Source organism: Asparagus officinalis, chromosome 7 (assembly GCF_001876935.1).
Source record: "Asparagus officinalis chromosome 7, Aspof.V1, whole genome shotgun sequence".
NCBI lineage: Eukaryota > Viridiplantae > Streptophyta > Magnoliopsida > Asparagales > Asparagaceae > Asparagus > Asparagus officinalis.
This window is the reverse complement of record NC_033800.1, coordinates 32,350,661-32,374,209: the sequence shown is the minus strand read 5'-3', so window position 1 is coordinate 32,374,209 and position 23,549 is coordinate 32,350,661. Positions and strand designations below refer to the sequence as shown.

Genomic DNA, 23,549 nt, shown 5'->3' with positions numbered 1-23,549 from the left:
ACAAATTGCTTCATTCCGATATTCCGCCAACCTCTATTGAATGTCATCGTTAAGGCACAATCCATCCAACCTCCAACATGAATCTTTGTTTAGGATACCTAACATGCACATGTAAACACTCGACAACCATGTTAGGAATTATTTGTTAAATCATCAAAACAAGATTAGAGATATAGGCTCATTAACATGAGACCTAACAATTTTGGGGGCTAGAAGCAATTTTCCCTTAATTTTATAAGGCATTGTTTGTCATGAATTCACTGTTTTCTTCGGAAGAGAAAGGATCTCCACCGTTTTTGACAGCCAAAAGATAGAGCTATAAAAGCATCTTTTGCACTCTCAGTTAATTCTAGCACACAATAAACATCTTCACATTCTCAGTTTCTAGCTTTCAACATGTCAAATCCTTCCTTCCCTTTTGACGAGAATTATTCGGATGACAACTTCCCTCTCTATAAATTAGTTGATGACCGGTCTGCGAATTTTAACGGATTCTTCTCATCAGACAATTTCGGAGGAGGACTTGACGGTCTCTGGTCTGGCAACAACTTCCAACCCGAGAGTCCCAACGTGGACGTAGCCTCCTTTCCGGCGTCCAATGACCTTCAGTCCTTATCCGAGTTCACGGCGTTCGATGACGCACACTTCAATGCAGTGTCCACAGTTATCGAGTCTCTTCAGATACCGGCAGTTACTGCCACTGAGGATCCTGAGAGATCATCGGTGCCTGCAACCTCGCTTCACCGGTCAAAAGAGAAATCTCGACAGTTGGATACAGAAGGTACAGATGATAAACAAGCAACAATAGGCGCAACTGTGGAAACAGGCAACGCGTTGTCTACCGAAGAAGTTGTGAGAATCGCGGCAGCCAATTTCATTCAACTGTCTGCTCTTGTATCAGGAGACCCTCGCAAGCTTGGGCTTCCGTTTGGGTTATCGTACTCAAACCTTACTAGTGATGAGATCAAGAACGTCGATCTTGTCTGCCTTCTCATGACCGCAGCAGATAAATTGAGCAAGCAACAGTTTGACAGGGCAGAAGATTTAGTGAGACGATGTCACGTGACGTCATCCCGTACAGGGAATCCAGTGCAGAGAGTCGTCCACTGCTTCGCTGATGCCCTCCAGGAGAGAATCGATCGAGAAACCGGGAAAATACCCTCGAAAGGTTCGAAAGGAGCGGAGATCACGACGGGTGAAGATGTGATGAAGGCGATTCTGACTAACCACTCGGTGCATCTGATTGTCAATAGCACGTTGCCGTTCACTCAGGTCTCACAATTCACGGCAGTCCAAGCCGTCTTAGACAGCATGTCCACAGCGAAGAAGATCCACTTGATTGATCTCTCGATCAAGCATGGGCTCCAGTGGGCAATCTTGATGCAAGCACTAGCCACGAGGGAAACATGTCCGATCGATTCTTTAAAAATAACCGCGGTAGGAGCTTTGGATGAGGTGGTCACGATCATCGGCAAGAGGCTTTCAAGCTTTGCTGAAAGCTTAAACCTGCCATTCGAATTCAGGACGGTGATTGTTGCAGACCTGAAGGACCTGACAGTGGATATGTTTGATCTCGAGGGAGGGGAGGAGCTAGGAATCTGGTCCGATTTGGTGATGAACAGCATGCTTGTGAACCCCGAGGGGCTCGAGAAACTAATGAGTGTTATCTGCAAGCTCAATCCACGCGTAATGGCGGTCCTAGACGTCGAGGCCGGGCTCAACTCGCGCTCATTCATCAACCGTTTCACTGAAGCCTTATTCTACTTCAGCGCTTTCTTCGACTGCCTCGACGACTTAATGGAGCCAAGTGACAGGAGCAGGATGATGATCGAGGGAGACTTCTTTTCGCAAGGAATCAAGTGCATCCTTGCTGCTGAAGGAAGCCAGAGAGTTATTCGGCAAGTTGGGATAAGGGTATGGAGATCATTCTTTGCGAGGTTTGGGCTCATAGAGACTGAGTTGAGTGAGTCCTCGTTGTACCAAGCGCGCCTTATTCTAAAGAAATTTGTCAAAGATGATTCATGTACTGTACAGAGAAATGGAAATGCCTTGCTGACCTTGTGGAAAGGTACACCACTGCACTTTGTTTCAGCATGGAAATTTCGGCATTAGCCATTAGGGACAGTGTATGATTGCCTAAATTGAATAATACATTTTCTATGGATTAGGTCCTTGCTTGATATTTTACATGTTCATTCTTTTAGTTAAAGTCTCTCTAACCATTAATTATGTCATAACTTTGAAGTTGTGTTGATGATCGATGTTTATATTTTTATATTCTGACATGCTTCTGCAGACCGAATACGTTTTTTATAGGCCAAAATCTAGACTCACGCAGTGGTGTTAATTTTTTTAAAATTTCACTTTAAACTAATATTAGGTTTGCAGGAGTGACAAAAATCCCTTTAAGATTTGAAGTTTGTTAATATTAGGGTTGGGCATGGCCCGGGTCGACCCGTGGAGTGACCTGGCCGAACTTACTATGGGTCACCACCCGGCCCTACGGGCCAGATATACGCGGGTCACGGGTCGGGCTGGGTCCAACTCTAGAGCCAGGACTAGAGAAATAGGTTCGACCCACCTTGATCCGCCCACCATCGGCCCGGCCCGACCCAGCCTGGTCCAACCGGGAATTTTAATTATTAGTTTTTTATTTTTTTGGCAAAAAAATAAATGATAAGGCTATAAGCATGCTCGTCGCAGGGTTGCAAGTCAGCAATTGGCCAGCCGTAGCCTACCAGCACCAGGCCAATAACAACCAATAACCGTCCTACTGCTAGCATGCTAGTTAATTGTTGGCCTGCTGGCAGCAGGCTAGACTGGGCGATAGTCTGGCTTGTTGGCCGCAGACCAGAGTGGGACTTTTAGTCTCTAAAGAGAGCGTCTCTCTCTTTTTTCCTAAAAAGAGAGAGAACAACGAATAAATTGTTTAAATTTGACAAATATAACTTGGAGAAATTCATCTCATTGAACATTAATGGTTAACCTTTTTTTTCTTCTTTTTTCCTCTTGTATTTGTAATTTAAATTTAAACTAAAGAAAAGTTATTAACTTCGTAGACATTAGGGCTTCCTTCAAAGTCCGAACCACATGTATCTTTGTATTTGTGATGTTTTTCTATATAATGTTTATCTTTTTACAATGTGTGTGTGTATATATCATTTTAAATAAAGAGTAAAATAGGAAACAAATTTTAAATATAATTTAATATATACTAATACAAAATTAATATAGTTTAGAAATTAAAAATAAAACAATTTAAAAAAAAGTTAAAAGACACGGCAACCCACGACCCATGGATTGGTGGGCCAAACCCAATCTGGCCCGCCTATGACGGGTCGTGGTCCGGGTGGGGTCCAATCTCAAACCCGTGATTAGAGAAATATGTCCGACCTACTTCGACCCGGGCACTTGAACCCGACGGCTGGGTCACGGGCATGACCCGGCCCTCGCCCATCCCTACCTAATATAGCTTGGATGTAAAATTTAGGCTAAATACCCATATTGGTATTTTAATTCCACCCCATTTACCAAGAAGATATTTTAATTAGGCAAACCTACTTTAAGGCATTTTAATTGATTCAACTTACCAACAAGGCCCTTTTTCTCATCGGCGACTAGTTTTCCGGCGAGAGCTCATCACATGTGTGGCACATGATGACTTAAATTGTTTTTTAGCTGATGATGTGGCACGAATTTTTTGACGTGGATAAAACAGTTGGGCGAATCTGTCCTATTTTGGGTGAATTGGGATTTTTAGAGGGTTAATTCCCGCCTTTAAACACTGCCACGTCAGAAAATCCATACCACATCAGCAGCTAAAAAACAGTTTAAGTCGTCACATGCCAAGCACGTGACGAGCTCTCGCCGAAAAACTGGTCACCGACAAGAAAAAGAGCCTTGTTGGTAAGTTGAATCAATTAAAGTGCCTTAAAGCAGGTTTGCCTAAGTAAAATACCTTCTTGATAAATGGGATAGAATTAAAATACTAATATGGGTATTTAGCCGTAAAATTTATATGGATACCATTGAAGATGGACTCTGATTAATTCATTAAAGCCCAGAACTTTGACAAACCATGATCGCCCAATTATGGCCCCCGAAAGCCTGTCGCCACGTGCGCAGCAAAACCCCCCCTACTTCAAAATTTGAAATTTGAGCATCAGATCTCGATCGCTCTCACTCCCTCCTACTCCACTCAAGCACTCTCCCGAAAAAAGAAAAAAAAAAAAAATCCGAAGCTCATCGCGTCAATCATCAAACCCTACCCTTTCCCCTTAAAATATTCAAAACAATGTCAAAATCTTAGGTTAATTACTCAATCTGGGGTTTCTCTATCTCAATATCCACCATGTCCTCATCAAGAAGATCAAGCTCCAGGCCTAAACCCTTGGAATCTAACGAGAATGAGCTCCGAAACCCTGGTGACCCAATCCCGTTCCCAACACCCAGATCCCCTCTCAGCTCCATCCATGATCCTTCCCAGATCTCAGCCAATGGTTTACAGATCGATCCTTTTTCTGTCAAGGGAGCTGGATTGACTCCCAAATCGGTTCAAATTGCAGCGGCGAGGTGTGGTTCAAGGGTTTTGGGGAGCACGAAAGAGAGGGGGTGCTTATCTAGGGTTTTGAAAGGGGCTCAGGATGGCAAGTGTTTGGATGTAGCTGAGGTTCTTAGTTTGGAGCTGAATGAGGATCCGGTGTTCTGGAAGGATCACAATGTGCAGGTTAGTTCATTGTTTTAGAAAGATTTGATTTAAATTACTCTTAAATATTTGATATTTTTTATGCTTACAATTTAAAGCTTTAAATTTTTTAATGAAATTCCTAGATACGTTAATTGTAACTGCAATGGAATTTAATTTGATTGCTAAAAGTTAATTATGGTTAGATACATTGTCTATATGGCATTTGGCGACTGAAAGTACTAAGCATGGAACATTATTGAACTGAATGATCAACTTCGGTAAAAAGTAAAGTTAGCTCTTGTTTAAGATTTTAACTTGTACATTAGTCAATCAAATCCACCAGTGAAATATCAAGAAAATATCGAGCATTAATTTTTTTAATGGATGGCTTGTTCAAGCCACTGCTGTCAGGAAGGTTCTGAAGGTTCTACAAGTTATGTCGTTTTAATCTTAGTTGTACTTGGTAGTTTCAAACCTAAAGTTGGGGGAGTAAGCATCCCCTTAGAGCGCCCCGCACGGTGCGGGGCATTCTGAACCTAGCAATGTGGTGGGTAGGTGGCATTGTAGTAATTTTATAGACTTATGAGTGTTTGAGATGAGCCCCTACAATGGGGTGTTCTGATAGGAAGTGTGGTGAAGTTGGGGTGTCATCACTTCATTTGATTTTCAGTCAATAATTGTAACCAATTTGTAGGATTCATCAGCCTTCTTCTATTCCCATTTCTTAACAGATTGCACATATATAGGTTTTGATAAGGATACGTCCAATAAGTAACATGGAGAGTGCTATGCAAGGGCACAAGAGATGCTTGATTCAGGAGAACTCACAAACCTTGACATGGACAGGGCATCCGGAAACAAGGTTTACTTTTGATCATGTTGCTTCTGAGACGATTTCCCAGGCAAGGCTTTAAGGATACATTCTGCTAGTGTGTCAGGTTTGAGAGAGTGAAGCAACTCTTATCCCTCTTTTTTAGCAGGAGAAACTGTTCAGAGCTGTTGGTTTGCCAATGGTGGACAATTGCATGTCAGGATATAATAGTTGTATGTTTGCATATGGTCAGGTAGGTTGTTCACTTTGATAAGGCAATTGGTTATGAAGAACCATTATTGAATGCTAAGCACAATTTGACATCTCTTTTGCAGACCGGTAGTGGAAAGACATACACCATGATGGGAGAGATTCAAGAGATAGATAATCACCTTAGTGATGATCGTGGGATGACTCCCCGTATATTTGAATTTCTTTTTACAAGAATAAGAGAGGTAAAGGTACTTCTGTGAAGGATACTTCTACAATTCAATTGTTCTTCTTACAGTTGTGACTTTGTTCCTATAAAGGAAGAGGAGCGGCAAAGGGAGGAGCAACTCAAATACAGTTGCAAGTGTTCATTTCTCGAGATTTATAATGAGCAGATTACAGATCTCCTCGAGCCATCATCAACTAATTTACAGGTAGTTTTCTGGTGATACTCTATATGTAACCATATGATTCTACAAGCTAAAAACTTTTCTTGTCATAGCTGAGAGAAGACATCAAAAAAGGTATCTGTGTTGAAAACTTAAAGGAATGTGAAGTTTCATCCATGAAGGATGTTATGGAGCTTCTATTACAGGTGATAGATTGTGACTAATTATTTTAAATCACTTCATAACACCTAATACTAAATAGTAATTTGTGACTTTTGTTTTGTGTCCACAGGGAGCTGCAAATAGAAAGATGGCAGCTACTCACATGAACAGTGAAAGCAGTCGTTCCCACAGTGTCTTTACCTGTACTATTGAAAGTCGATGGGAGAGAGATTCCATGACGCACTTTCGATTTGGAAGGTTGAATTTAGTGGATCTTGCTGGTTCAGAGAGGTGAAAAAATTTAGAAATAAATATTATTTTACTTTAAGCTCCCTTATCTTTTATAGTAATTTGCTGAAGCTCTCCTCCGAATTAGGCAGAAAAGTTCTGGTGCAGAAGGTGAGAGACTAAAAGAAGCGGCCAACATCAACAGATCCTTGTCAACTCTTGGGTAACTATATCATGAAAGATATTTTTGTTTCAATCAAGGTTACGGAATGCGTTAGGCAGCCTAGGTGTTGAACCCGACGCCTAGAGCCTAGGCGCTGGACATGACGCCTAGAGCCTAGGCGCCTAGGCCAAAGTCTGAGGGGGGGCCTAGACATTTTCCTATTTTTTTAGTTTTAAATTATAATTTTTGATAGTCAATGCCAATTTTATGGAAAGCTTAGGCACTGAACTGTCACCTAGATAGATTTTTTAAGTGGTAGTGGAAGAGGTTTTGCTGAACGTCGGGGAGAGGCAGAGGAGGTATTCATAGTTGGAGGAGGTTGGAGGACGTAGAGAATACAATGAAGGAAATCACGATAAATGCCTAAAAGGTGCAGTCAATGTAGGCAAACCACCTAGGCGCTCCCAAAACCTAGGTGGGCGGCCTAGCCGCCTAGGTACCGCTTAGGAGCTAGGCGCTAGGTAAGTAGCTAAAGTGCCACCTAGGCCTAGGCGTACGCTTAGGCGGGGTAGGCGGGGGCTTTTTAAAACATTGGTTTCAATGATCATCCACATGTGTCTACTCAATCCTAGGTCAGGATTGGTTGTATTCACGTATTCGCGTCATCATTACTCATTAGTTATTGACTTAAAAGTTCTGCCTATGGAATGAAGCATGATTCTTTATATCTTCTCCTCAATGTATTCCTCTTTTACTTTGTTCTAAAACAAAAACTTAGGGAGCTTAGCTCAGGATACCAAAGCACCTTTCTATTTGCTTAAGTGAAAAATTTTACTGTTCAGTAGGTTGAGCAGGTTGCAACAGTAACTGATAAGTTGAAGAGTTTCAGTCTTTTAAAACTTGTTAACTTTTAATCTTATAATATTACGGTTTTTGTTATTTATGCATTCTATCTAATAGTGCTTTGTACTTCCAGTTTGGTAATCATGACACTAGTGGATATAACCAATGGAAAAAACCGCCATGTTCCATACAGAGATTCCCGGCTCACCTTTCTCCTTCAGGTGCAGCTTCAAATTATCAGACAATACTAGAATATTTCCTTTTATTTTGCTAGCTACAAGTATTATAGCCCATTCCTTCATATGATAATTTTCGCAAACTGCAGGATTCTCTAGGTGGAAATTCTAAGACGACAATTATAGCAAATGTTAGCCCATCTATATGGTGCTTGTCCCATCCCATGCTTGTTTTTGCCAGCAGAACCAGTTTTCTGTTATTTAACTGATCAACTATTCATTGTAACCATGCAGCTCCACAAGTGAAACATTAAGCACATTGAAGTTCGCTCAGCGTGCCAAACTGATCCAGAATAATGTACATAGCGTCTTGCTGTGCCATTCACATATTCTACTTTTGATATCTAGATTGATTAGTTGAAAAAAAAAACACACACACATACTGTTCTTTTTCTTTCTTTTATATCTTTTAGTTTTTTTTGATAGGCGAAAGTGAATGAAGATGCTTCAGGTGACATAATGTCGTTGCAGCGTCAGATACAGAAGTTAAAGGTAAGATTTCTGTACTAAAAAAAGTCTTCAGCTCACATTATGGTAATTGAACTTCAGTTTATGAGATGTATGTTCAGGATCAGCTGACAATTCTGACTAGTCATCAGAATGTTCCAAGGTCTTTGTATTGTCCCTCCACAAGTCACGAGCAAATGATCTCTGGTGATCTATGTGATGATTCCTTCAGTTTACTAGGAGGCAGTCCGGTTGCTTATAGTGATCCATGTTTCTTAAACAGAGAGGTAACTTCTGTACCTCTTTTTTGCTCTTTGAAAAGTCTCTGACCATATCATTAAACGGCAATTTGTCTACCTAGATTAAACAACTGGAAGCTTCTCTAATCGGTGCCCTTAGGAGAGAAGGAATGGCAGAAGCTGCAGTCAAGAAACTAGAAGCTGAAATTAAGCACATGAGCCGCTTGGTATACCAAGTTTTTGCATGATGTGTGCACTTTTCTTTATAGTTCTTGATGATAACCAAACACGTCTGAAATGAACATACCTTGTTTTCCATTATAGGTATTTAGCTTTAACTATTGCGTGTGGCATATCTTTAGGTTCATCAGAGAGAAGATGATGCTCAGCGTTCTAGAACACTCCTCAAATTCCGTGAGGAAAAACTCCAAAGGTTGGAACTACTTGCAGATGACCTGGTGACTTCAGATGGGTATCTTATGGAGGAAAATTTTGCACTTACCCAGGAGATTCAGATACTAAGAGAAAGAATCGATAGGAATCCTGAATTGACACAATTTGCATTGGAAAATATGAGACTGCTTGAGCAGCTTAGGATGTAAGTTTCACATACTACATGGGCAACAGGGTTTTATATTAATGCATGCCTTTTTAAGTTTTAAGTTGTAATTTCAGTTCAATTTGCAGCAGTGAACCTTTACTTCATTTCTTCTATTATAACACAGGTACCAGAAATTTTATCAGCAGGGTGAACGTGATACATTGTTAGCTGAGGTCTCATATTTGCGGAATCAGGTGTTATGATCTAGTTATCCTCTTTGTTCTGTCTCCATGTAGGTTTTCTGTGCCATGCCGTTCACTGAACTTATATTTCAAACATGAACAGCTCGTGAAAGTTCTAGAGGGGAACTCATCACTGGTAAATAGGGCTGAAGCACAGGTTAGATTTGTATACTTTAGAATGTAAGTCATTTTGGTTATCTTCTTTATACTTTTCCAGTTGGCTAAAAGCTCTAGGTAATACATAAAAGCGAGCCTAGAGAGGATTAACAAATGGTTTCTTTACATGCCTTAGTAGAGTAGTTTCTCGCAGGAAATAATACCCCATTAATCATATACCAATGAGCTCCTGCAACCATGTTCCTAAACTTCATAAGCTAGAGACTAGAAATAAGGAAAAATATGATATATTGGTTAGAGGCTTTACATTCAACTCCAGTCCATGCATAAAAGCTAACTGAAAGGTCCAAAAACACCATACTACAAAATGAGAAGCATAAGCCCAAGAAAAAAAATCAATGTGCAGAAAAGTATGTCTCCAAGGTTAATGTACATGAGCATGGTTTCTTAGAGACCAGAAATCTTTTGGAAGGAGGGAAGTATAATTGCCTAAAGTGTCCCCAATTTCAGGCATGAGAGAAAGAAATACAGACATACAACTCTTGTCATATTTGTTAATAAGACACTCCTACAATGCATGATGAAAATATATTAGTAGGACTTCATTGCAAATTCAGTCCTATTCTTCCTAGCAACCTACCAACCATGTCTAACCCCATTTCTTCTGCCTGCTAATAACTATGCATAAATAAGTAATCAAGTATGATCTTCTTTTTCCTCCAATTCTATGGATATTGAATCTTTTCCATGTTATGTGTTTGGTTGCTTCAGGCTGATGGTGATAAAATGAAAGAGTTAGACGAATGCAGGAAGCAATTGGATGCTTGTCTAGCAAATAATGCTGAACTTACTAGGTAAATAGTTATGGTTTATATCCAGCATTCTTTCCGTATAGTTTTTCTATTTTTGCATGTGGACAATGTCTTCTTGCTTGTGGACTTATGTTGTATAAGATTAACTATGTAGGCATAGACTAAATAGGTTATGTTGTTACACTGATAACTTGGTCGCATGATCGCATCATATGCGTTTAAGCTGGTCATGGATTTTGGTTGATGTGGCATAAATGAATATAAATATTTTTCAATATGAAATAATTAATAATGAAATAAGAGTGTTAGATTTCTTTCTGATAACTGATTTTTTACTAGCAAAAAAGATGAGACATGCCTTGTTGATCTTGTAAAAGAGAAGCACATGTAATAGGCGCAAACTAGGGTTCCAATTATTCCACAGATTTCTTGTTCCCATTTTTACCCCTTGTGAGATAATCCAGCTTCATAATGTCATATATCTTGGACAGAGTTACTGGAGCATTAGTGTTATTGTCTTATTTAAAAAATCTACTTTTTCTAAGATTCATAATGCAAGAGTCTTAGAACTATAAGCCCATTATTGAAATTATATCTGATAGAGTTGAAAGAATAGGTAGGTATTAAGACCTATTGAACTTGTTTGATTCCCTGGCTGGTTTTGTTTTTGAAACTGATGCTTACAGGGACGTGCTATGGACATGGATTTTAATTTAACAGTTAATAAAAATATGACGCTTGCAAATGCACTTGAGGAAAAACTATAGTTTTTCATTTTTAAAACTTTTATAATCAATACAGAATATTTCATTCATTTGGAAACAATGAATGCATTCAATGGACCGATGGAGCACATGGGGAGAGGGTCAGATGTTTTCCAGAGAAAATTATCTTTTTTGACATGATGTTCATTTTTCTCAAACCTACTATTCTCTTTATATGGTAGTATAGACAGTAGTAGATTTAAGTTCAGAATATTGTTTTAAAAAATTCATATATTTATTATTATTAATATCCGTCAATTTCTCATTATATCTTTTAACCTAAATATAATTGATATTTAGTTATGTGGGCTTCATTCTTATTCACAACATTCTAATCTAGACTGATCTAGAACATTTTCATGACATCAGATAATTTATAATGATCTAGAACAAAGGAAGAGAAAATAAGAATAAAGAAAGAAAAAGAAATTCTTTCTTGTGAAATTACCAATATACCCTCTCAATTACAATGGGAAGGATGAAATGTCCTCCATTCCTTAAATTTCTTGATTGACCTCACTTTGGTTTTTTTAATATAGTAACTAGTACTTGGTGCGCCCGTGAATTTCTTGGAAGGATTCAGCATATATTACTCTCAAATATGTATATTTGAAAAAAAAACATTCCACTAGAATTTGAAACATGTAAATGCACGTGATGAAAAATATTTTCACTTTATTTGGAAAGAGAGAGTGCATTTAATCATGGGGAGAAGGAAAGATGTTAAGGGGAAAAAAAAATCTTTTTTGAAGTTGATGTCCTCTTTTCTCCAATAATTTTCTCATCCTTACTATTTTCTTATATGGCATTATAGATTTAAGTATACAATTGTTTTTTAAATTTAAATGTATTTATTATTAGTAAAAAATCATAATTTCTTTTTTATGTTTCTATATCCTAAATATGATAGTTGTATGGGCTCTCTATTCTTTTGTTCATGACAAAGAATAATTTAAAATGTTCTAGAATGTGTAAAGAAAAATGAAGAGAATAGGGAAAAAATATTTTCCTAGAAAATTATGATTTTATCCTCTCAACTACAATGGGAAGGATGAAATGTCCTACAATCTTTCAACTTTTTTATTACCCCCACTTGGTTTTTTTCTATATTAATATAGATGTTGATATGGATGGGATAGTTAAACAGTAATACTCTTATTTTCTTCTAAACTAACTTGAATCATTTTCAATTATGATGTGCAATTAAATAACATATTCTGCTACTTTGAGTATAAACATACTGCATATATTTGTAATTATTGCAGGTAAACATACTTATTAAGACAATATTATATATGCACACTAAATGAACACATACATGCATGTATGCCTGCAAGATCAAGCGTGCACACACCCACACACACACACACATTTAAATTTTAAAGTAGTTTAGTAACTTCTTAAGCACAGTTTTGCAAGCATGCAGTCACACACATGCGCGCAAAGTTCTAACTAAGTGTATTATCAGCTTAAATGCATCTGCTATTTTCTGATTTATAACTCTTAACCTCCATTACCTTCAAGGAAATAGACAAAAGATACAATTATTGCTTCTATTATTAACATAAAAAAATTATATTACCTACTTAATTCCTAATATCGTGTGGCTGAATAACTTACCAAGCAGTAATCTAATTACCGTAATTGGCATTCATCAGGGAAGTTGATGATCTGCGCCACCAACTCAAGCATTATTCTGACTGTGGACAAAGCGCAGTTCTTCTGGTAAGACTTGCTCCCATTATTATTAGAAGACGATTATTTTACAAGATGTTTCCTATAACTGTCAGGCTGACCGCGCATTAAGGGAGCATTGTAGGTCTGAAACAGAAAAAAAACATCATCTGCAATTAAAAATTTGTTATAGTAATTGCAAGTATAGTTTTGAAGATAATTGCTGACTATCCCTTAACATCATCCAACAAGATCTTAATTTGAAAGTATAAATGTATAATGAAGTTCTACTTCAACAGGTAGAGCCAATGGCGGTTGAAGGGAATTCAGGAGATAGAAATGCATTTTCTGAGCATGGTACTGTTCCACAGATGGATAGTAGCCAGCGGATAGGAGATGCTACATTGCAGTTTGTCGAAGTTCAACAGGAGTTGAGGAACGCTAAGAGCATAATTGAAGAAATGGAATCACAACAAACCCGCTTACTTGCAGAACTAGATCACATTAAGCAAGAGAACAAGAGATATTTGGAACTCTCAAGAAGCACAAACATGCAAACACACTATACAGAACAGCTAGAAAATTATGGTCGACTATCAGCAGGATCGAACGGTGCAGCCAAAGTAAATCTTGATGGAAGACAGATGATTGAGCGTGGAGGCAGTACACAATTAAGTTTTCATGCAACCCTGAAAAGAATGCTTAAAGAACTTGACCAGGCTAAACTCTTGAATAAGCAGCTCTCAGATGATCATGCATCACAATCAGCATATCATCAGGAGATGGAAGATGCTCAGGAGCAGGTTGAGGCAGAGACTGCTAAAACAGTTCTTTATTTACAAGAAGAACTTGACACACTTAAGAAAGAATTTGATTCAAAAAATGCATACCACTTATCACTAACAGAGTATTCTACGTTTTTGACAACCAGAAATGAAGAAATTAACAGCAGATTGTCCTCTCTGATCCAAGAAAATATTGAACTGTCAAATCTTGTTTCTTTGAGAGATGCTGAAATTAGTGCACTGTCTTATGAGTGGGAGAAGGCAATAATTGATCTGACAACATTTCTTGTTGATGGCTGCAGATCACTAGATGATGCATCCGAGTGCATTGAAAATGTTGTTGAATCATTTCCCTTGAAAAGCACATGTATTAATGAACATGTGGAGAGGGCTATAAAGGTCTTTATTGAGAAAGAAACTTTAATTCTAGATCTTCAAAGAGGACTGGAAGATGCACAAAAGAAGGGGCTAGAGGTGAAGTCAAAGTTAAACTCCTTGAGGGGAGCAACACTAGCTATAACTGAAGTTCAGCAGTTGGAGAATGATGAGAACACTAAGGAGCTAGCTCATTTACAGAAAATGTTGAATGAAAAATCATGGACAATACAAGAATTAAAAAACACTCTGAAGCAAAAGGAGGATCATATTATAAAAACAAGGAAGGTTGCCATGTCAGCAATTGCAGCAATTAAGAAGTTGAACGATATGCATTCTGCAGACTCTTTGAATATTGGGGAAATTGAATGGATAATCCATGAACTTGTAAATGAAAATCCTCAGGTGATGGACACGCAGATGATCATGAATGATGCTCCAGAAAGATCTGAAGTTGGGCACTTTTTTATGGATGACCAGATCAAACAGCTGAAAGATCAGATTACTGCATTAGAAATGTGTCGGACTCCGAGAAGCTTGGAGGAAAGGATGTCGGCGTCTGACGTAGACTGCTCACAGACAAGCGAGGTAAAATATTTTACATCTCATGTTTTCATAAAAAGCTAAAAACTCATGAAATAGTGTTCTATATCAAGGAACACAGATTGTTTTCTGTTATTTTCTGTTTGAATGTTTCACATTTATGTTGAGCTGACCCATGAGGTACTCGAAGTCCCACTAATTTATCCTGAAGCTGACTATTCTCTCTAAGTAATGACTGCATAGATAGTAAGAAATGTGAATTAGAGGGTTAACAACCCGTAAGTCAATTCAATTATATAGAGAGAAGGCAATTAGAGGATCAAAAGGGTGATGCTTACTGGTTCAGTGTTGTTGATGTTGAATAACCACTTTTGCCCAAAGTTTAAGCTAGCAGTTGTAGGCCATGGGTCAACATTATATAATTATTAAGCAATTTCAATGTTTGTACAATAAGGTTGATTTTTGCAGTCTTTTATTTTTGTTGCTTCAACAGATACTACATCTTGAATTCAACCATGCAATGCAAGTGGTGGATGAGAGAACACAACATGCAAATGATTTGTTTGTAAAGTTTGAGAAAGTTCAAGAAACTATGTTGGAGGCCGAACTTGTACTCCAGGCCTTGCTAAAAGCAAATGAAAGTGCAAAACAGGAGAAGGATTTGTGGAAGGAAGTGAGTGCAGGATTGATGACGGATAAAACTGCATTACTTGAAGAAGTCCGAAGACTTGAAACCTCCAATTATTCTAAAGAAAAACAGTATGAAAACCTACAAGTTCAGATTCATGCAAGTGTAACCGAAACATTAGACATAATATCCTCTCTTGGAGGATCTTTTCAGAAAATACAGAGGATCACTACGGAAGAACTGAATGATATCTGCTCTGGTATATTTTCCTTTCTCCAGGAATTCCTAAAAATAATTGGGAATTCGAGATTATGTCTTGAAGACATCATTTCAGAGGTAATGGAAAAAGGTTTTGAATTGTTTGTCCTGTATCAATGTCATATTGGAGCCTTATTTGAGCAAATTATGCATTCAGATAACTATTCAGATTTGTTCCAGCACAAACACCACAACTCTTGTTTGGTGACCAAGAGCAACAATGTCTTAGATGGAAACATTATATCAGATAGGTCGAAGGATCAGCAGCAACTAAGTGAATCTCGAACTTTTGGTTTCTCTAGCTTGGGAGAAGAGAGGGAGGTTCTGAATGCATCACAGCTTTCTCAGTACCCCGTTGATGTTCCTGATTTTGGTGCAAGAATTAGCAACTACTTAAGGAATGACCTTCCATCAGATCAAAATTGTTCGGATAACATTTTGCAACTAGAGGGAGAGATTGATCAGGGTGATCAAGAATCAAATAACCTATCACTGAAAAAAGAATTGAAGCGGAAAGATGAGCTTATAAAAGGTCTCCTGTTTGATCTTAGGTTGTTGCAGGAGTCAAGCTCCAACATTAAGAGTATGAAAGATGAACTCGAAGAGATCACAGTTGATTATAAAAAGGTTTGCTTAGAACTTGCAACCAAAACTGCTCAAATAGATAAAATCCTAGCGGAGAAGCAAGTGCTAGAAGCTTGTCTTGTTGGAAATGAATCTGAATTGTTCAGTTCAAGATCAGAATTGAAGCAGATGGGAGAGGAAAACACTAAACTAAAACTCCTGCTGGAAGATGCATGCTTTAAGAAGTCCCAAACTGAGGAGCTGTTGGAAGAAAAAATGAAGGTCATTGAAGGCTTACAATCAGAAATTCTCTCTTTTAACTCTTCCATTGATGGATGCTTTGTCTCTTCGGCTGATGAACTCATGAATAAATTGGAAACGGTTAGTAATCAGAGGGATCATCTCCAAAAAGAGATTGTCTACTTAACTGACAGGCTTGAGATGGTAAGCGCTTTAGCTGATGAAAATGAAGCTATTGCTGTTGAAGCTCGTCAGGTACATATTTGTGATTTGCGACTATTTTCTTACTGTTAACCACGAGCCTTCCATATTTTTTCCTGCTATAGGCTGAAGCTGGATTTATTCCATACTTTTGCCTGCTATAGGCTGAAGCTGGTTTTATTTTCTCAGGTTGCAGAGGCAAGCAAAATCTATGCAGAGGATAAGGAAGAAGAGGTTAAGGTTCTTGAACGTTCTGTTGAGGAGCTTGAGGATACCATAGACATATTGGAAAAGAAGGTAAGTGTGCATTTCATGGCTTTGCAATCCTTTTTAAATCTTGAGCAGTTTCGGTGAATATCTGATCTTTGGTTTACCTTAAGAAACTTGTTTAAAATTAGAATTTTCTTTAATCTGTTTATAAATAAGATATTTTCTTTGCCAGGTGTATGACATGAAAGAGGAGGTAGAGAGGCACCAGTCTGTAAGAAACTCTTTAGAACTAGAAGTTCAAGTTCTTGCAGCGCGGATGTTAACAGTAGAAAATGCTGAGGAAAATTTGATTGTGGAATATTCAAATATTGAAGGAGAAAGTGGCCAAATACCAAGGTCAGACAGCTTGATGAATGTTTAAGTTAGTAAACTATACAATATCAACAACCCATAAATATTTATGATTTTAAAGAATCTTGAATGCAGGCGACTAGATGACAGAATAATTGAACTTTGCGAAGCAAGACAGCGTATAGAAGACCTAGAAATGGAGAAATCATATATAGCAGAAGAGGTTTGCCCAAACCTTCCTCGGTCTTTTATCTGCCGTTGGGTTTTTCTCATTCATTTCACTATGTCTGTTTTCCTTTCACTAATTTATAACTATGCTGTATGTTAAGATCAAGCAATACCGAGAGCATATATCAGAGCTGGCGCTTCACTCTGAAGCTCAATCATCATTATACCTCGAAAAGGTATGGGGTAATTACTAAAGTCAACATGAGATTTACGTTAATTCTAGAATGTTAACTACCATATCTTCTGTGCATTACTGAACAGTTTAAAGCATTGGAAGCTATGGTCACCGAAGTGAGACCTGATCGAGCAAAGTCCAATCCTTTTGTTCACATCAGTGACAAAACAGAGAGAACATCAGGACGGACGAGAGGTTCTGGGTCTCCATTCAGATGCATATCAAGTTTGGTTCAACAGATGAACTTAGAGAAAGATCAGGAGCTATCTGTGGCAAGACATCGGATAGAAAATTTGGAAGCATTGAATGCAAATAAGCAGAAAGAGGTAACCAATGCCACCCAAAATGCTGTCATTTCTAGATTACGTTTTAAATGTTTTAAGAAATGTATGAATCATTTATCATCCTCAGTATCTATTCTGGATCTCATTTCATTGTTAAATCCCATGATAAAAGCTTAGCAGTTAATATTATCTTGACAAGCTTGAATTGTGCCAATTAATCAATTGACTGGTTATGTTTCCTTTTATATGTTCTAATAAGGTCAAGAAGAAAGGATAATCCATGAGTTGAGATAGTTTTCAATTTGAGCATTGGGACACGCTATAATTACAGTTCTATGTTTAGCTACTCTATCCAAGTGAAGCAAATACACGTTTTGAAATGTAAAATTTTGTGGAGAGAAGAAGTTTGTAAAGACTGTTACAAACTCCATTAGGAGATAAACCATAAATATATATGGGTAATCTGCATACCATAGGCGTAATACCTGCCAATACAACCAACGTCCGCTTATAATATAAATACATATTAATTCATTAACATGATAAATAATCATACAGTTAACATCACGAAGCCACAAAGGTTTGCTAATACTTTGATTTGTCGGTCCAATTTGCAGAATGGCAATTCTTTCTTCTCCTCGCTTTTCTTGTTAAGGAAATTATATCTGGAATCATGATTTTGCTTGTGAAGTCATAAAGCTTGTCTCACAATTTTTCTATATTTTAATGTCATGTAGCAATTAATTCATTGTCACGCTTATTTCACTCTTTTGGCTAGTGTTTGACTTTGATATCATGTTTATGTCTCCATGTGATGAATTTACATAACTGTTGTAAATTGAAGAACCCTGTAAAGTTTATCCCGTGTAGGATTATTTACATCTTTGTTACATGCTCCTCGCAGTTAAGATATCTCATACTCAACAGATCGAACATTCCATATGTGTGATTCGAGATGTACCCATGGATTCTGGAGATGTCTCTCAAGGATTCGAGAGGAGGTCTCCACTATATTCTGAGAGATGTAGCACTTTGTTTCTTATAGCACTTAGCTCCATGTGGAACTTAGATCAACATGTTTTGGCTAGGGTCTAAGTATTTGTCACACTTAAAGTGAAAAATTCCTGGGAGATCAGTTATCTTGAAACTGCTCTCTGAGCATGGCTACCTATATTTTTAGGTGGTTCCTTGCTCAGAAATATTAGCTATGACTTGAGTTTGTTGGAATTATCATGTGAAGAAGCTTCGAATATTTATCCAATGTAGGATTATTTACATCTTACCAAATCCTGCAAATGTTACTTTCGGTATTAGTATTCACTCCATATGCCAAATTGCAACGTTTTGATGGTGGTGGCTGTGGAGATAATGGTGGTCAGGTGACATCTCTGGAGCAGGTCTGCAGTGATGGGTGTAGGGTTAGGGTTTGGTTGGCTGCTAGAGGAAGGAGAAAGGGTTAGGGTAGATGGAGGGCTATGATTAGCGTTAGGTAAATGGATGGAGGGCTAGGGTTAGACATAAGTATGAATGGCTAGGATTAGAAAAGAAGTATGATAAGAGAAAGATAAGAGATGATTTTATCTTCTCTATTCAATTGTATTTATAATGGGAAAGTCTTTACATAATTGTTCCATAACCAATGTGGGACTAAATATTAATTAACTCTCTTTCTCTCAACTGGGACTAAATACTAATTAACCCTCTTTCTCTCAATACAAAGTAATGACATGTTTCATTTATTTCTCATTGTGGCCTCAGGTTTGCGTGCTGACTGCAAAACTAGCAGCTGCAGAGAGCATGACACATGATGTTCTCAGAGATCTATTGGGTCTCAAATTGGATATGACCAACTACGCTGTAAGTTAAAGAAAATCATTGTAAAAATACATTGTTCTACATAGAAAAAGAGTCCGAAAAACAAAGATCCTCCTAATCTCCATTTGATATGTTTTTTTCTGATTGTAGAACTTAATTGACCAAGAAGAAGTGCAAACCTTATTACGAAAGGCTCAGCAACAATCTGAAGAGTCCATTGCCAAGGTAAACCTAAATTTTGGGCTCTGTGCTTCCCTATATAGAACCTGAACTGTTGAAAACATTGTGTGAAATTAGGAAAAGGAAATTCTGAATCTCAAGAAACATATCGAACTTCTTATGGAGGAAAGGGAAAGGTAAATTTACTTCAATGTACACTGCTCTATATAAGTCTTGTTGTTTGTTGCTTTGCGAAATTTTTGATGTTATAATTTGCAAGAATAATTTGGAGCAGTAGCGATAAGAAAAAGAGAGTGACCTCAACAGCATATTGTTACTTGCCAGATTAATCTGATCTGCAAAGAAAAAAGATTCATGTCAATTCTTTTTAGAAAAGAAATCCTTTTCGTAGATTTGCAAGCAAGATTTCTGCTAGGTTATTGAACCAGGTCAACAGCTTTTCAGGTAGATAAGAAAAATGGTTGCAAAATGGTAATTCTTGGAAGAGGCCTTGCCTATATTAAATATGTATTAGATACATGGTTACTTGGTGGATAACCGTAAGATGCTTCTGAATTCCTAAAAGGATAATTTTATTAAAAAAAAATTAAAATTTTTATTAGCAAAATCAACTTTTTTTACATTTAATTAGCAAAATCGATCTATTTTTGGCCACTTCATCACGTCTGGCCAAAAGAGGTCGATTTTGGAAAATAGTTTTTAAAATACATGGGACTACTAGTCCTGTGTATCTAGCGGTCACTAATCACAGTATTGTCAGTCCCGTGTATACTTGAAGATCTAATTAACCCTTGATTAATAGCCGCTAAATACACGGGACTAGTAGTTCCTTGTATTTAAAAACTCTATTTTGCAAAATCGACCTCCTTTCGGCCAGCCTCGTTAATGTGGCCAAAAAGAGATTGATTTTGCTAATTAAATGAAAAAGGGTTGACTTTGCTAATAAAATTAAAAACAAGGGTCTTAAAAAAATCTCCTTCCTAAAGGTTACAATGTAGGTAATTAGAATGAATACCAGACATATCAATGATACAGAAAACGGTTTGATGCACAAATTTTGACATATCAATGATACAGAAAACGGCTTGATGCACAAATTTTGGCTTTAACAACTCAATTGATTCACCCATTTCTAAATAATATTATCTGTTCAATTTTTCATTTTCAAATAAATCTGTCAAATAAAATGAGAACTTCTGATAACCGTTGACTTCCGCTAATCCAGAACTTAGAGGTTATAGTTACAATGGAAATTGTTGGATCCTTGCATGATATGAAGAGTCTTTTTATATATATAAATGAGTGGATAGAAATTTTGGTGGACAAATGCTTGGTGTCCACTTAAGTTGACATAAGATCAACTATATATAGATATTAATGAGTATCCTCGATAAAGAGGAGATTTTCCTCCTTGACAATGACGTGACACAATCCCCACCATGTGAAGGAGAGAGAATTGTCTTAGTGCAATATAAAGGCACGCGGAGTAAGAAAAATACAGCATAAAGAAATGAGAAAAGGGGTCACTGCAGCAACATACTTTAAGTTATCGAAAATACAGCATAAAGAAATGAGAAAAGGGGTCACTGCTGCAACATACTTTAAGTTATCTAACAAGATCGATCAAATTTTTTCAGGGTATACTGCTTGTGTGCAGTTCATGTACTAATCCTTAGAAATATACAATGCATATTACATAGACAAATGTGCAGGAAAAAAAATGTACACTGTAAAAATAATTTGTAATTGGCCTTTGGTCTGTAGTTGGATTGAAGAGATAAATCAAAGGAAAGCAGATATATTTGCAAGCCAAGTCATGGTGGAACGACTTCAACAAAGAGAGCAATTGCTCACAGCACAAAACGAGATGTCGAAGGTTATAATCTCTGCTCTCCTTACACATAGCCAGCATGATTAGTTTAATTTATGATGCTAAAACTATTACTTGCAGGTGGATAAAGCCAATTTGAATCAAAAGATTGCAGAACTGGATAAGAAACTGAAATTTTTGACTAGATCGCAGAACATCAATACCTATGTAGAGCAACCTGTAAAGAATAAGGTATTTATCTGATCTAGCTTTTGTGTAAAAGTACAACCTTCTTTTTTTTCAGTTTCCAATTTCTAAATATTGCTACAGGGAAATAGTTCTTCAAGAGCCGGTAGTGAAGAGCTCAGCAGAAGACTTTCTCAGTCTGACATGCTTCTTTCTCATATGCGAACATCTATGAGGAACAAGAGTACCCAGTAAAGACTCAGGGAAAATTCACGGATACAGCATTAATAGGTAATTAATCTGTATGTTTTTTAAAAAGGTTCTTGATAGTTGCTAACTGCAGCTACCAATTTGTATAAAAGTGAACGTATTTAAGCTGTTGATAATGTATCACCCATTATGCCACAAAATGATAGAATATGTTCAAGCACATACCACCTGAAAATCATCACCATGAGATGTATTTTCATTTCTCCTATACTTACTGCTGACAGATTCATTCATAAATTTCAGCAATGTTATTCTGACCTCTCAGACTTCCTACGCATGTTTCAAAGAAACCCTGTCACAAAGGTAAAACGGGTTGCAAAGGAAAACTAGTCTTTGTTGTGGTATCACATGTTCAAATATGTAGTCAAAATAATTTGAAGATTGGTATTATATTGGGGTACATTCTAAGTTCAAGTTTCACACGGCCTTTTGTTCGTTGGATTTCTTTGGTCTAGTCCAAAATTGTCTATCTTTTTCTGTTTTCTTTTGATTTCCCTTTTGTCTTTCATGTTGGCTATTGACTAAGTTGGTCTGGGTAAACTTGTGCTGTTTATTAGAATGAAACGTCTGAGTTCAAATACCATTGCGGTTGTGATTTTATTTATTAGGTTGGTAATACCAAATAAATAGACCAAGGTCTTGATAGAATGCAAATCTAATTAAAAAAAAAATCCTTTATAAGCAATGTATTTAGAACTTATATTCTCATCGGGAATGTCAGAGAATGCCCTATTTTGATGCGAGTATCCTGATAAAATTAGTACTGTCTTGATAGAGAAAAGTGAAGTGTTTAGAACTTATATTCATACCATGAATGTTGTAGAACACCCTATTTTATGAAAGTGTCCTGATAAAATTTGTACTGTCTTGATTGAGAAAACTTACTTAAGGCAATCTAAAGATTCTGAAAAATCAAGTGGGGTTTGAGTTTTGGTGCTTATGTCAGATCTAAATTAAATATACCTAATTCAACTGCGCCTTTGCAAAGTAGAATGGAGACTGAATGATTGATTGCCATCATCTTGTTTTAACTGAAGGGATGAGATCACCACCTTTAGTTTTATTTATAACAGCATTCATAAATTTTTTTATTTAATAGGTGATTGCATTTACTATTGTGATCATTTAATTCTTATAAAGAAGATAAGAGTACTCGTTTTTTCAATGCTTATTTGAGTAGCTAAGATGGCGTATCCTGATTTTCGTTTGATACTATTAATCTGAAAATAAACTTTAAATGACTCATATGAATTGTATTATATCTTCACTATTAGTTTAAAACTAGTACTATATAGAAGAAAACATTTACTGCTGTCTAGGATTTTCTTAGAATGGCCAAGGAAGTTCGATTAAGTTCCTCTTTAAGGATACTCATAAAAAATTGTATCGTACATCATTAAAGGAAACTATTCGATGAATAAAGAAACTCGGACTCCGCTCAAGTCACGGTGCAACCGTGCAATGAAAGACTGAAGAAAACCAGCGGACAAGACTTGATACTAAGAAACATTTCATAAAATAGACAAACCAATAATAATGATGTATACGATCAATGAAAATTATATAAGAGATGAATACCTGAGTATCTCTATATTAGCAGGATATACGTAAGGAAGTGAAAATATACCAAGATACATTCTATAGAGTGGTGTTAGGGACACACCCTTAAACCACACTCCCAACCACATCCCTCTCTCTCAATAGTGTTTTTTAGATTTTTTTTTAATGAAACATGTGGGTCCCAAGAAGCACTAGAGAGAGAGAGGGATGTGGTTGGGAGTGTGGTTTAAGGATGTGCCTCTAACATTTCTACATTCTCTATAACACATCATCCGCAAACTTAGAAGTACAACGCAAGTACGAGTGAACTTCTAACATTGA

The 23,549-nt window shown here is 37.2% G+C and overlaps 2 protein-coding genes across 6 annotated transcripts; both read left to right on the top strand.

The window, feature by feature from the left end:
* Positions 397 to 2,112, top strand: LOC109846925 (scarecrow-like protein 18). The gene has a single exon (XM_020416163.1). It carries the CDS (start codon positions 397 to 399, stop codon positions 2,110 to 2,112), a length of 1,716 nt encoding a protein of 571 aa, XP_020271752.1.
* LOC109848034 (kinesin-like protein KIN-12E) lies at positions 4,105 to 22,228 on the top strand. Of its 5 annotated transcripts, none has more exons than XM_020417300.1 (33): positions 4,105 to 4,726; positions 5,434 to 5,589; positions 5,668 to 5,751; positions 5,834 to 5,953; positions 6,029 to 6,142; positions 6,211 to 6,303; positions 6,390 to 6,550; positions 6,636 to 6,710; positions 7,627 to 7,714; positions 7,819 to 7,877; positions 7,964 to 8,027; positions 8,156 to 8,221; positions 8,299 to 8,463; positions 8,538 to 8,642; positions 8,778 to 9,013; positions 9,141 to 9,210; positions 9,302 to 9,355; positions 10,087 to 10,169; positions 12,550 to 12,616; positions 12,865 to 14,313; positions 14,762 to 16,213; positions 16,349 to 16,456; positions 16,602 to 16,765; positions 16,856 to 16,943; positions 17,050 to 17,124; positions 17,210 to 17,449; positions 19,166 to 19,264; positions 19,373 to 19,447; positions 19,520 to 19,578; positions 21,167 to 21,278; positions 21,354 to 21,464; positions 21,543 to 21,689; positions 21,912 to 22,228. In XM_020417300.1, the coding sequence occupies exons 1-32, from the start codon at positions 4,352 to 4,354 to the stop codon at positions 21,651 to 21,653; spliced, it is 6,378 nt and encodes a 2,125-aa protein (XP_020272889.1). In that variant the 5' UTR covers positions 4,105 to 4,351; the 3' UTR covers positions 21,654 to 21,689; positions 21,912 to 22,228. The 5 variants fall into 5 exon arrangements, with proteins under 5 accessions (XP_020272889.1, XP_020272891.1, XP_020272888.1 ...); XM_020417302.1 differs by having other exon boundaries at positions 21,893 to 22,228; XM_020417299.1 differs by lacking the exon at positions 21,912 to 22,228 and having other exon boundaries at positions 21,543 to 21,876.

Bases quoted from the DNA above. Each gene is read 5' to 3' on its own strand.
- LOC109846925 (XM_020416163.1), top strand. From the start codon at position 397: ATGTCAAATCCTTCCTTCCCTTTTGACGAGAATTATTCGGATGACAAC.
- LOC109848034 (XM_020417300.1), top strand. From the start codon at position 4,352: ATGTCCTCATCAAGAAGATCAAGCTCCAGGCCTAAACCCTTGGAATCT. The intron at 16,944-17,049 runs GTTTGCCCAAAC...CTGTATGTTAAG, and splicing joins AATCATATATAGCAGAAGAG to ATCAAGCAATACCGAGAGCA. The intron at 21,279-21,353 runs GTTATAATCTCT...TATTACTTGCAG, and splicing joins CACAAAACGAGATGTCGAAG to GTGGATAAAGCCAATTTGAA.